The sequence below is a fragment of the Nicotiana sylvestris genome, chromosome 7, assembly GCF_000393655.2.
Source record: "Nicotiana sylvestris chromosome 7, ASM39365v2, whole genome shotgun sequence".
NCBI classification, from domain to species: domain Eukaryota; kingdom Viridiplantae; phylum Streptophyta; class Magnoliopsida; order Solanales; family Solanaceae; genus Nicotiana; species Nicotiana sylvestris.
In genome coordinates, this window is record NC_091063.1 from 152710770 (window position 1) to 152725052 (window position 14283).

At 36.1% G+C, this 14283-nt stretch overlaps 2 protein-coding genes across 2 annotated transcripts; one reads left to right on the top strand and one right to left on the bottom strand.

Annotated features, from left to right (window-relative positions):
• On the top strand, nucleotides 1–10343 carry LOC104215268 (short-chain dehydrogenase TIC 32 B, chloroplastic-like). Its single transcript, XM_070150952.1, has 8 exons — nucleotides 1–312; nucleotides 1570–1801; nucleotides 1883–1962; nucleotides 2102–2255; nucleotides 2353–2431; nucleotides 3041–3125; nucleotides 3211–3257; nucleotides 9930–10343. Exons 1-8 carry the CDS (start codon nucleotides 201–203, stop codon nucleotides 10101–10103), a joined length of 963 nt encoding a protein of 320 aa, XP_070007053.1. The 5' UTR covers nucleotides 1–200; the 3' UTR covers nucleotides 10104–10343.
• A 587-nt stretch (nucleotides 10344–10930) lies between these two features.
• LOC104215280 (DNA-directed RNA polymerases II and V subunit 6B-like) lies at nucleotides 10931–13798 on the bottom strand. The gene is made up of 6 exons (XM_009765045.2): nucleotides 13644–13798; nucleotides 12028–12061; nucleotides 11753–11928; nucleotides 11585–11636; nucleotides 11390–11457; nucleotides 10931–11284 (listed from the first exon to the last, which is right to left on the bottom strand). Exons 1-6 carry the CDS (start codon nucleotides 13673–13675, stop codon nucleotides 11215–11217), a joined length of 432 nt encoding a protein of 143 aa, XP_009763347.1. The 5' UTR covers nucleotides 13676–13798; the 3' UTR covers nucleotides 10931–11214.
• Between the last annotated feature and the right edge of the window lie 485 nt (nucleotides 13799–14283).

The following is a 14283-nucleotide window of genomic DNA, read 5'->3' on the forward strand; positions in this document are numbered from 1 at the left end:
GTTCACAACTCGCATGTTATTGTCTTTTCCCCCCTAATTTCTTGTCTTTATTAATTAATTTCTTCAACAATCCATTCTTTGTATTTTCTACCAGATTGGTTTCTACCTTATTCTCAGTTTATAATATCAGAAATTAGATTGTCTCTTCTTACTTGTTCTAATTAACTCTGTGTGTGTGTGTGTGAATTTAGGGTGAGAAAATGTTGAAGTTGATAACAGGTAGACCAGGTTCAAGTGGTTTTGGATCAGCTTCAACTGCTGAACAAGTTACTGATGGCATTGATGGGTCCAATCTCACCGCCATTGTTACAGGTTAGTTTCATATTTAGTCTCATTCATATATACTTAGATATTTGAAAGATCGTAGGCGGATCCAGAATTTAAAGTTTATGGGTTACTACGATAACGTTAAGTAAATTTACAATTATAACTGAGTTCACATATCAAATATTTATATTTAGTGGATTTTTTAACACATGTATACTGTCGGGACAAAAGTTAAGTTACTGGGTTCACTAGGACCCCTATGTCGTACAGTAGATTTGCCCCTTTGATAGACTGATAAATATACTGCCATGATATATATGACTTTTGAGTTATACAAATAATACAAGGATTTAAGTTATCTGCAGTTATATTGATATTTTAACCTGTTAAAGTATGTTTGTTACTCCCTCTATCCCAAATCCCAATTTATGTGATGTTCGAGAGTCAAAGCCTCTTAATTTAGATCGCGAATTCGGACATAGAGTTTAAGTTTTTTACATAATTTACATATTTGAAAACTACATAAAAAGTATGATAAGTCACAATAATAAGCAATTCAAGAGCAATTGCATTTGTTCAAGGGATTATAGACAACATGATTTAGAACTGTAAGCTGGAGATGGTGATGAACACACAGCTTTTGAATTTAAGCAATTTGAGAGCAACTGAATTTTATATGTCTGTCTTCATTGCTTTTTCTATTTGTAGTTCAGTCTTCACTCTTGATTCTACTAGCCGTTGCTGATCTTTAATTTTTTTCTTTCAAATCTTCAGTTCCTTAGAACTCTTTCAGCGTCTTCTTACTATATGACAGTATACCTCGTAGCATATCATTTCATAACATAGGATTTGAATTTAATCATATTTCTAGCACTTTCAGTTCAATCCTGTAAAGTTGAATACACAGAATTACCATGCTTTTAAGTTTGATTAAAATTTAATTCTCAAGTTTTCTTATCATTGAAACTATACATGAGTAGTGAACCCTTGGCCAAACATGTCCGACACGGGTTAAGAGAATAAACGATTATCCCTTAGGTCAAGTTTCTCAATAATCACCTCATGAGCTGGTTTTTTGGGGTTGAGTTGCGTCAACATTCAATTTTCTTTACAATTCTTTTGTAGTTTTCAAGTAAACTTTTTCATGGGTTGAGAGGATGAGCAAATATCTCCGCATATGCTCTTGGAAATCTTCACCTCACGAGCTAGTTTTTGGTTGGAGTTAGGCTCAAGGTCCATTTTATTTACATATTTTGGTAATTTTCAAGTATACTTTTTAATGATAGCGCATTGCAACAACAGGAGGTGCAAGCGGCATTGGTTTGGAGACAGCAAGAGTTTTAGCTTTGAGAAATGTCCATGTTATTATTGCAGCAAGAAATATGGAGGCTGCAAATGAAGCAAAACAGCGTATTCTCAAGGACAATAATGCTGCTCGTGTCGATATTGAGAAACTTGACCTGAGCTCAATTAGATCAGTGAAGGCATTCGCTGATAAATTCAAAGCACTTAACCTTCCTCTCAATATCTTAATGTAATTGCTCTCTTTCTCGAGTATACCTTTTGATTGAGTTTTATTAGAACAATATGTTTACCTAATGACTTTGCAAATTAGAAACAATGCAGGTATCATGTTCTGTCCATTTCAACTTTCAGAAGATGGCATAGAGATGCAATTCGCCACAAATCATATAGGTATATATTGCAATGTGTAACTTGAAATACATATTTTGGCTGAATTATTTACCTTATCATTTAATACACATTTTGGAAAAATCTACTCTCTCGACACTGCTGATTTATAGTTCGCAAATCTCTATTTGTTGGTTTTCAGGTCATTTCTACTTGACTAACCTTCTTATAGACAAAATGAAGGAAACATCAAAAGCTACTGGTATTCAGGGTAGGATTGTGAACCTGTCATCACTACTTCATCAGTACCCATATGAAGAAGGAATACAATTTAACAAAATCAGTGACAAGAGCAGGTATACTACATTACCCTGTCAACATTTTGTCCAGTTCAGGACAGTGAACTAAAAAAAATTGCTTTAGTTTTCATCCAACCGTTGTTGCTTGAACCAGTTATCAAGAAAGACTAGCATATGGGCAATCCAAATTAGCCAACCTATTGCATTCCAATGAACTTTCTCGTCGTTTGCAGGTAACTCAATAAACTTCTTGATTACTGAAAGCTGTCAGTATGAGGAGCAATTGATATAATATCAAAACTAGATCTCTCTCTTAGCATAGGAAAATCCAAGTATTTAGAGTCAACGGGTTCAAAATGGAGGTGATCTATTATATATTTGCATTTTAAAAATCTTTTTACATATGTATTAGTGATTTGAACTAAAAGTTGTGGGGTTGAGTTGAACTCGCTGAATTGCTCTAGATCCGCCTCGGGTGTTAGTCTGTTTTAGTTCTTAGCCACATGGGCTCATCAAACCAATGGATTAACAGCTTATCATCCTTGGCATATTTCCTGCTGGCTAGATTGTCCATAACAGAGAAAAGATGTACAAGTTTGCGTTTGGAGATGTTGTGTCACAACTTTAAGATGTTGAATTGTGTGAATTCTCTATCTAAAAGTTTAAACAGTTAGAGCTTAGACACTCAGTAATATGTTATATCAATTTTCAACATGTCACTTCACATGCTAGTGGTCAAGCACGTGGAAATTCTCCGACAATAGGTCGTGGTAAGAATCGAATTTGCAGCTATATATACACTCAGAATACTTTAAAAAGTGTAATATTCTCCTCAAATGCAGGAAGAGGGAGCAAATATTACTGTCAATTCAGTGCATCCAGGTCTAATAATGACAAACCTCATGAGACATTCTGCTCTTTCGATGAGTATGTATTGTATATTAACCTCTCACAAAAGATTACCTCTACTACATGCATTTTTCAGGAACTTTACTTGTATTTTCTTTGACAGAAATCTTTAGGGCTTTCACTTGTTTCATGTGGAAGAATGTCTCTCAGGTAAATGAATTAATTCCTGGAAAGGATTTTAACCTTTTCTGAAAATGCCTTGTCACTATAAGTTAACTGCATTATTGCATTTAAAGCTTTATAAACTGTAACACATCATCAGGACAACTGCAACTATAGGAATAAAATGCACCTATCAGCTGAATAACCACATCTGCTAATTTTTGTCTCTTTCACTTAGTTACCTCAATGTTTATGGAGAAGATTATGCTCCAAGATTAGGAACTATTGGCATTAACTAATCATGAAAATCTGTACAGACCTTTAATGGAACAATGACCTTGTACCTCAATCATAAATTAAAGAAGCACGTATATTCTGGATAGGCTACTTGTTGTTTCTTTTGCTTCGCCTATTTTATTTTTTTGACTATTGTTACTGATTCTTTTTACATGGAGTCTTCTCTTTATATGCTTTTCTTGAGTCGAGGGTCTATCGAAAACAACCTCTCTATCTTCACAAGGTAGGGGCCCAGACCCCACCTGTGGGACCACACTGGATTTGTTGTTGTTTGTTTGTTGTTGTATCTGGATAGGTTCAAAAATTGTCTCCGTGGACCTCTGGCAAAAGAGATTTCTATGTTAAATGAGTTTAATTTTAGCATGCTATTATTTAGAAAGTAACTAACTATATTGATCATGAATGATAAACTAGAAAATAGGGGCAACAACTGTTAAGATCGGGAACTCGGGTAGTGCGGAATTTAGCCAAACAACGGTGTAATAACAATAACAAAGACAATGGAAATTGATAACAAAGCATATAAAGAAGACACAAATTTAACGTGGTTCGGTCAAAGTGACCTACGTCCCCAAACTGAGAGGAGTAATATCACTATACCAACAAGAGTACAAAAGAGAGTACAAAATTAGAGTAAACACTCTAATTAATTCCAAATACCCCAAGAGAATAACCTCACAAGATCACTCCAAAGAAAGGGTTCACACAAGTGCTTCCCAACACTTAACTCTCATACAAAACATTCTTAATAAAAGGAAGAAAAGAAGAAACAAGAAATGAATACTCAAGTCTTGTTGGTGTATTTGAAATGAACTAATAGTCTTCCCTTTTATAGGCAAAAAAGTCTTGGCCTCTTAGGTGTAAAAGAAGAGATACAACTTGTACAAATGATGTCCACCACATAATGCAATATTTTTGGGTCCCAAAGAATATTGCCAACAAAGTCTACTTTGCAAGCATGCTTATGTGAGATGGAATCCATTAGCCAAAATATTAGCCATAATTACAAATCTCCACCTTTGGCTTAATTTTGGCTAATATAGTAAATTTGCTCCACCTTCTCCGCAAAAGCCCCAATGGGCAAAATCATTCTTCATAAATGCCAATCAAGTTCAGCCAAAGCTTGAACTTGGACACTGGAAGAGGTTTCGTGAACATATCAGCAGGATTGTCTCTAGTGTTGATCTTCTGAACAGAGATTTTTCCATCAGCAATGGTTTCCCGGATAAAATGGTACTTGATATCAATATGCTTCGTCCTCTCATGATACATTTGGTATTTAGTCAAGTGAAGGGCACTTTGACTATCACAAAAAATGATAATACCACCTTGGTGTAAACTGAGTTCAGCAAAGAGACCCTTCAACCATAAGGCTTCTTTGATAGCCTCGGTCACTGCCATATATTCTGCTTTGGTAGTAGATAAAGCTACTATATGTTGTAATGTAGCTTTCCAACTGATAGAGCAACCACCAATGCAAAATATGTAGCCTGTTAGTGATCTTCTTTTGTCAAAATCACCTGCATAATCTGATTCTACAAAACCAACCAAAGTATTAGTATTTCTCCCGAACTCCGAACATGTGTTTGAAGTACCTCGCAAGTATCTGAGAATCCATTTCACAGCTTGCCAATGTGCTTTACCAGGGCAAGCCATATATCGGCTTACCACGCTCACTGCTTGTGAAATGTCCGGACATGTACAAACTATTGCATACATAATACTACCGACTGCACTTAAGGTACCTGTGCCATATACCTCTCTTCTTCCTCTAACTGCGGTGACTGAGCAGCTGATAACTTAAAATGAGCAGCAAAAGAGGTACTTACTGGTTTAACATCTTTCATGCCAAACCTCTCCAAGACTTTCTCCAAGTACTTCTTCTAGGTCAGGAATAGCCTGTTGGCTCCTCGATCTCTTTTGATCTCCATGCCAAGGATTTTCTTAGCTGCTCCCAAACCTTTCATCTCAAATTCACTTTTCAACTGTCTTTTCAAATCGTGAATTCATGTCAAATCCTTAGCAGCAATGAGCATGTCATCAACATATAATAATAGGTACACAAATGAACCATCATTTAACTTTCGGAAGTAAACACAACTATCATACATGCTCCTTGAATAACCATGACCCAACATAAATGAATCAAACCTTTTATACCATTGTCTTGGAGACTGCTTTAATCCGTACAAGGATTTCTTTAACAAGCAAACGTGATTTTCTTTTCCTTCAATTTCAAATCCTTCGGGTTGATGCATGTATATTTTTTCCTCAAGTTCGCCATGTAAGAAAGCTGTCTTAACATCAAGCTGTTCTAATTCCAAATCATGCATGGCAACTAAGGCAAGCAAAACACGAATAAAGCTATGTTTAACAACAGGTGAGAAAATATCATTAAAATCAACTCCTTGTACCTGACTATATCACTTTGCAACTAATCGTGCCTTATACCTCGCATTTTCAACCCCTGGAATGCCATTTTTTTCTTGAAGACCCATTTGCAACCAACAATTCTTTTTTCTGATGGAGGCTTCACAAGAGACCAAGTACCATTCTTGTGGAGAGACTCAATTTCTTCATTCATTGCTATCAACCACTTGGTTGAATCAGCACCAGAAACTACTTCTGAATATTTTGATGGTTCTCCAATTTCTTCAGTTTCCTGTGCAACTGAAAAAGTAAATGCAACATAATCTCCAAACCTTAATGGTTGTTTACTTTCTCTTCTTGGTCTATGTTTGGCTATAGAATACTCCTCTTCTTCCGATTCAACTTCTGGAGTCTCAATTTCAGAAATTTCAGCTTCTGGCTCAACTTCAGGAGTTTCAACTGTATTTTGCTCCAAAGTTGATGAACTTGGCTCAGAAAGATTGTCAATCTCAACCTCCACCTGCTTTTCTGTACTCTTCCCTTTATCTGTATTACAAGAACTAGAAGACTCTTTTCTAGAATGTAACATAGAGGATTTATCAAAGGTTACATCTCTGCTAATTATGAATTTTGGTGCTATGGGATAAGGATACCATAGTCGGTATCCTTTCACCCCATATGCATACCCAAGGAAAATGCACTTTTTAGCCATTGGCTCTAATTTTCCATCATTTACATGCATGTATGCAGGGCAACCAAATATCTTTAAATCAGAATAATTAGCATGAGTATCTGACCACATTTCCTCTGGAGTCTTAAAGTTCAAGGATGCAGAAGGAGCACGGTTGACAATATAACAAGCTGTAGAGATAACTTCTGCCCAAAAGGCATTTGTCAACCCAGCATTTGAAATCATGCAACGAGCCCTTTCCAAAAGAGTTCTATTCATCCTTTCTGCCACACCGTTTTGCGGAGGTGTCATTCTCACAGTACGGTGTTGAGCAATTTCTTCATTCTTGCAGAATTCGTTGAATTCATCATTACAAAATTCCAATCCATTATCTATTCTAAGCCATTTAACCTGTTTTCCTGTTTGCTTCTCAATCAAAACTTTCCATTGTTTGAAAGTTAAGAAAACATCACTTTTATTTTTCAGGAAATAAACTCAAACTTTCCTTGAATAATCATCAATGAAAGTTAACATATATCTGACACCACATTTTGATGGGGTACGTGAAGGACCCCAAAGATCTGAATGAATGTAATCTAAAGTACCTTTTGTTTTAGGAATTACTGGAGATTTGAAGTTGACTCTTTTCTGCTTCCCGAACACACAATGTTCATAGAACTCCATATTTCCGGTACTTTGGCCACACAATAGACCTCTTTTGTTGAGGATGGAAAGACCCTTTTTCACTCATATGCCCCCCCAATCGCATATGCCACAATTTGGTGCTGTCAGAATCTGATTTATCTGATGTTGAAACTGCAGCAACACCTGTAACAGTAGATCCCAATAGAGTATACAACGTACCAGATCTGCGTGCTTTCATGATCACAAAAGCACCATGAGAAACTTTTAAAACTCCACCTTCACCTATGTACTTGCACCCAAGAGATTCTAGAGTGCCCAAAGAGATGAGATTTTTCTTCAAGTCAGGAACATGTCTAACGTCGATCAAAGTTCTCACCGCACCATCATGCATTTTGATTCGGACTGTACCTTTACCAATAACATTGCAGGCAACATTGTTGCCCATCAAGACAACTCCATCTTTAATAGATTCATATGTGGTAAACAAATCCCGATTGGGACACATATGATAAGAACAACCCGAATCTAAAATCCACTCATTGTTAGATTTAAAACTATTATTAGTTGCTAAAAAAATAGTTTCCTCAGTCTCATCAGCAACTACACTTGCTTCGGCAGTGTCAGTATTCTTATGCTCATTTTTCTTTTCTGTATGTTTTTCTTTGTTTTTCAATTTAAAGCATTTAGAAATAATGTGACCTTTCTTATGGCAGTATTTGCACATGACATTTCTGTATCTGGATTTTGATGTTGATTTAGGTCTTTCACTACTTGAATCTTTCTTATTGGATCTACCTCTTACAAACAAGCATTCCCCTTGGTTCCCAGTTCCCACTAGTTTCCCCAATAATATCTCTATCAATTTGTTCTTTTGATTTCAAAATAGATTTGATATCTTTATAAGAGATATTATCCTTTCCATAAAGCATAGTATCTCTTATATGCTTAAATGACTGGGGTAAAGAAACAAGCAATAATACGGCTTGATCCTCATCTTTAATTTCAGCATCTATGTTACTTAAATCCATAAGAAGAGAATCAAAAGTATCAAGATGTGTAAGTATAGAGGTGTACCTTCAGCCATACGAAAAGTGTAGAGTTTTTGCTTTAGGTAAAGCCTGTTTTCTACCGTCCTTTTCATATACAGGGTTTTTAGTTTTTCCCATATGCCTTTGGCTGAGCTTTCTGCTGCAACTTCACGCAAAATCTCATTTGAGAGATTTAAAATAATACCTGCTTTTGCCTTTTTGTCTATGACGGCAAACTTCTCGTCCGTCATTTTTCCGGCTTTTTCTCCTTTCCTTGTAGTGTCAACTCTAAGCCATCCTGAATTAGGATAGCTTCCATCTTTAATTGTCTCATTCCGAAGTTTGCACTTCAGTCAAATTTCTCAACGTAAGTCTATGTTAGAGTCATTTTAGCTATTTAAACTAACCCGGTTAGATCCGGCTCTGATACCAATTTGTTAGGATCGGAAACTCAGGTAGTGCGGAATTTAGCCAAACAACGGTGTAATGACAATAACAAAGATAATGGAAATTGATAACAACGGCAATTAAAGCATATAAAGAAGACACAAATTTAACGTGATTCGGTCAAAGTGACCTACGTCCACAAGCGGAAAGGAGTAATATCACTATACCAACAAGAGTACAAAAGAGAGTACAAAATTAGAGTAAACGCTCTAATTAATTCCAAATACCCCAAGAGAATAACCTCACAAGATCACTCCAAAGAAAGGGTTCACACAAGTGCTTCCCAACACTTAACTCTCATACAAAACACTCTTAATAAAAGGAAGAAAAGAAGAAACAAGAAATGAATACTCAAGTCTGGTTGGTGTATTTGAAATGAACTAATAGTCTTCCCCTTTATAGGCAAAAAAGTCTTGGCCTCTTAGGTGTAAAAGAAGAGATACAACTTGTACAAATGATGTCCACCACATAATGCAATATTTTTGGGTTCCAAAGAATATTGCCAACAAAGTCTACTTTGCAAGCATGCTTATGTGAGATGGAATCCATTAGCCAAAATATTAACCATAATTACAAATCTCCACCTTGGTCTAATTTTGGCTAATATAGTAAATTTGATCCACCTTCTCCTGAAAAGCTCCAATGGGCAAAATCATTCTTCATAAATGCCAATCAAGTTCAGCCAAAGCTTGAACTTGGACATTGGAAGAGGTTTCGTGAACATGTTAGCAGGATTGTCTCTAGTGTTGATCTTCTGAACAGAGATTTTTCCATCAGCAATAGTTTCCCGGATAAAATGGTACTTGATATCAATATGTTTCGTCCTCTCATGATACATTTGGTATTTAGTCAAGTGAAGGGCACTTTGACTATCACAAAAAATGATAATAATACCTTGGTGTAAACTGAGTTCAGCAAAGAGACCCTTCAACCATAAGGCTTCTTTGATAGCCTCGGTCACTGCCATATATTCTGTCCTACTACAATGGCCACTGATTGTGTAAAAAGAATTTGCACTATCAACGTATGTAAGTTAAATCCATGTTAAATTTATCTGGACATATATGTGGACCTTTAATGCCAGGTAACGTAAATTGTTCTCCAGAAAATTAAGGCATTAAGATATCATATCTTTAGGTAATTAAGTTAAGATCCAATACGAATGAACTGTCTGTGCAATCTTACTTCAATAATATGTAGACTGTCATTAGATTTTTGACGAAGAAAATACATATTGGGATTGACAATGATTCTATTTGACAGGGAGCAGCTACAACATGCTATGCTGCCCTCCATCCAAGTCTAAAAGGCGTCACTGGAAAGTATTTCGTTGACTGCAATGAGCATGAGCCAAGCAAGCTAGCACAAGACGAAGCTTTAGCTCGAAACCTTTGGGATGTCAGTAACAACTTGATCAATGCAGCTTTAAAGAGTTGATAATTCCTGAGAAAGCCTGGAAAGAAATCGTATTTCCTTCATATTTAGTGAAACTGTTATAGAAGTTTGTTTGAGTTAGCTTTTCTAGTTTTGTTTATAATCAGAGGCCTTATCTCTATGGTTAAAATCTAAATGAAGTGCTTTTTTCTTTTCTCTTGGTTATCAGCTACTGTAAATGAGACTGCAATGTCTACTATGTTCAAGTTTTACAGTAGGCAAATTGAAATAGTGATTAACCTATATGACTTCATCATTAACAAAAGATTTTGTAGACCAAAATTTCCTAGCGTGAGATGTGATCTACTTTCATATTTTTTGCAACTTCTAGGTGATTTGACTGATTGCTATGTTTGTCACGTAAAATAACGTTAAGAATATAATTCGTATTTCCATATAATGTAGCGGTTAAATTATTTCTTCTATGTAATTTGGCGGGAAGAGAATGTACTAAGAGAGAAATAAGAAGGTGAACCTTATTTCTTTGTTGCATGTGTATCATGGCATGGCAAAGGCGCTGTTGATGGATATGCCAAAGATATCCGGACTCTAAAACGGGTACTTTGTAGAGTTTTCATGTTTTCAAGTGGATGAGAGGAGTAAACAAAAGTGTCAATCAATTGTCTCAATGGGTAGGAATCTACTCTTTTTATCATTGGAATTCTTTTTTCCTTGTCACAATTCTGAAATAAGATAAGGTTTATGGATTTAACTACAACGTCGAACAAAATGCCTAGGAGTTATTTAGGTAGTCTTTAGAAGCATAAGAGAAAATTGGGGGAACATTTAGAAATCTTAACAGAGATATGACATGTAAAGTTGCAAGCCAATTTCCTTCTACAAAGTGTTGAGAGTGATTACTCCATTTTTCCATTTACTAACAAACATCTCATACAAAAACTAAGCAATGCCTGCCCAGTTTTAGAGCCCTACTAGTACATACCCATTAGAACTTGCAATATCACACAACAGATATGAATAAGCACTTGAGTTTTCCTTAATACATTGATAACATTGTTAATGTTAACTTCGCAATAACTTGGTGGAGTATGACAACCAAAAACAGCAGATTAGACTCCTCACAACCCTGCATGCAAAGGAGGCACTTCAAGCATCAAGTTCCTCCGACTTGTCTCTTCCATGAATCCTCAACAATCAATTCATCAACTCCCCAATCTTCATAACTGATACAATACCAAGAAAAGATAATTAAACTCAAGTAGGAAGAGGATGAGGCAATAAATGGTAAAGAAATAAAAACAGATGCTTAAAGACAAAGGAAGCCTTGCCTTCCATCAGGCAGGTAACGGCGAATTGTGAATGGTATCTTCCTCTCTCGGAGCTCCTTCATTGCAATCTTTTAACATAAATAAACATTAACAGAAAGACATTAGGCAATCTAGAAACTTCACCAAATAGACATTGTTTGCATGAATCTCAATGAAGATTTAAAAAAAAAAAAAAAAAAAAAAAAAGAGGCTGACCTCGAGTGGATCAGTTTCCCCCTCCAACTCAACCATCACAGGAGCATTCATGCTGCTCAAGGAAAAAGGAATTCACCAAATTATAAAAATTGCATTTGGCTTCACAAGTTTTCAAACTTTAAAATACGAACTTGGCAATAATGCAAAATTGGGAAAACACAAAATGACCTGATCTGGAGTGCACGAGTGCCCAGGATTCTAGCACGTTCATATTTTGTCATATACTTCGACGTCTTCCGAGGTCGCTCCACAGGCTCTTGCTCTGTTTTCTCCTCACCTTCACCCAATAGGGGGTCTGGTATGTCCTCATTGTTGCCATTATCTTCTTCAATCTCTGCTCCTTCCTGTCGGTTATTCCAAATAATGCAATATGCTTCATTAAGCACAAATGAAAAAAATTACATACCTATAATAACGAGTACAAGGAGGAGAAATCATCTTACATCAGGCTCAGGTTCTATTGGCTCGTCCACGTATCTGCACAAATGTAGACAGATAAATGCCTAATAGGTAAAATACCCAAATGACCTTTACCAGAATCCAACATTATTCATCTTCACAACCACCAAATCAGAAAACAAAAAACAAATACACCAGTAACAAATGGTTTAACCACAAAAATAGCTGTCCTTGCTGGACTTACAAAAAGGTCAATTGCCCTATCAATGCATATGGTAGGGATCTGTCCGGGAGAAGCTAGAACATGAACAGTAGAAAACTCCACAGCTTGTGTTAGCATGCACTATATATAGCAATATCCATGCAGAAGGTTTGCTGCAATTTTTTTTTTATTTTTTTTTTGGAAATATCAATTGTATAAATTCTTTCAAAATATTTCCACTGTATTAATACAAAGCATTTCTTGAGCAGAATAGGACACTTCTGTGAACATCATGACCTTAACCTCCAGCACTGCTGGTTGTCCATCCCCATTACCATTCATGTGAAAGTACTCTAGAATGCAGCTAGTTAAGCGACTTTATGCAAACATTTTTTCAAAATCATTGATCGACAAAATAGTATATTACCTTAAATGAACTAATCAGCTAAATTTCAAAATAATCTCAATCCGGCACAAATGATCCATTAAAAGCAGCAATCAAGAAAAGTTACACTCAGTGGTACTGTCGTAGAGCCGTTATAGGGGAGCCTCTGTCTACCTAATTCTATAAGGGTATCCTGCCACCTTATCCAACAAGGTCCTTTTAAGAATAGACTCTCTGAACAATACACAGATACTTGTCATTGAATAGTGTGAATCGCCTCATCTAAAAGCTTAAACTTCAGAGGTGACATTTCTATTTGTTTTTGTTTTTTTATCTGCATACGTTCCTGACATGTGGGTCTAAAATTTTTCCTTTCGGGCCATGCATGAGAAAATATTTTTCTTGATGTCTCGCAATAAGACTCAAAGCGAAGACTTCTTTCAGCTCTTGTGTGAAGAGTGAACCACCTCATCTAAAAGTTAAACTCTGAAAGTCAAATCACCTTAAAGCTTAAGCAGTTAACAAAGGGGGCACCTTTATTTGTTTACTTTAATTCTGCAAAACTTGCCATGCGAAATCAAGAACATGAGAGGAAGAAAAAAACAAGACTTCAGATTCTCGAATGCTTATAAGAACTTTACAATATCAACTAGGACCAAAATGGCTATATCCATTTGTGCCAATTTCAGCTGAACAGACCTCGATATAGACTTCAAGACCTACCCAAAAGAATTGTAATGTAAAATTCCAAAAAAAAAAAGAACTTTAAAATCCTAAAACGTCGAAAACCAAATTCATAAACCCTAAAACAAGTTAAACAACCCCTACATTAAAACACAAATACTAAACAAAACACCAGACAACCCTAAAGGTTAAGACACGAAATTAGAAGCCCTAAACCCTAAATTAAGTTAATATTCACTGGTAATCAGTCAAATATACCAAAAAGGAAGAATCTTTCAACTGACATAACAGAGATAGTAAAAAAGAAGCGATAAAATTGTATTACGCATAATAAGCCAAATAAGCATAAAATATGTTGAGTAAAACAAAAGGAAGAAACAGGCACTAACCCTCCGTCCATATCATAGTCATCGTCCGCCATTGTTGTGTCCGCCTCACAGCTCTGTGTCAATTGTTGTCTCACTTGTGTATATTAGCGAGAGGAAAGGGAGGCGTACTCCTTCTGTAAATCTGTGAGAATTGAACCCAAAATCAAACTCTAAATATATACCACGGCCCATTTGGAGGCTTTTATATTTATCTCAAATGGTCCCTTAAGTTTGAGATATGTATGTTTTGTGTCTTCATTATATCTCAAACACATATGCTTTGAGCTTACGAAAATTAAGCACTTTTGGTTCAATCGACTGCGTTCAAAAGGTAACGAGCTTTTGAGCAACGGTAAAGTTATCCCCGTGTGATATATAGGTCATGAGTTCAGATCGTAGAACCAGCTACTGATGTTTGCATTAGAGTAGGTTGTCTACATCATACCTCCTTGAAGTGCAGCCCTTTTCCCGAACCCTATGTGAACACGATATGCTTCGTGCACCGAGCTACCCAACTATATTCAAAAGGTCCATTTAAACTAAAGAAATTTGGGCAAAATAGATCAGGAACCACCTCCCCCCTCCCGAATTTGACGATTTTTATTCAGTGCATACCTGAATTTTACATTGGCTTTATTACCCCCTTGAACTTGATAATTTA

Bases quoted from the DNA above. Each gene is read 5' to 3' on its own strand.
- LOC104215280 (XM_009765045.2), bottom strand. From the start codon at position 13,675: ATGGCGGACGATGACTATGATATGGACGGAGG. The intron at 11,458-11,584 runs GTCAGCCTCTTT...TTATGTTAAAAG, and splicing joins GGGAAACTGATCCACTCGAG to ATTGCAATGAAGGAGCTCCG. The intron at 11,285-11,389 runs GCAAGGCTTCCT...GTATTGTATCAG, and splicing joins CGTTACCTGCCTGATGGAAG to TTATGAAGATTGGGGAGTTG.
- LOC104215268 (XM_070150952.1), top strand. From the start codon at position 201: ATGTTGAAGTTGATAACAGGTAGACCAGGTTCAAGTGGTTTTGGATCA. The intron at 1,802-1,882 runs GTAATTGCTCTC...TTTGCAAATTAG, and splicing joins CTTCCTCTCAATATCTTAAT to AAACAATGCAGGTATCATGT. The intron at 3,126-3,210 runs GTATGTATTGTA...TTTCTTTGACAG, and splicing joins ACATTCTGCTCTTTCGATGA to AAATCTTTAGGGCTTTCACT.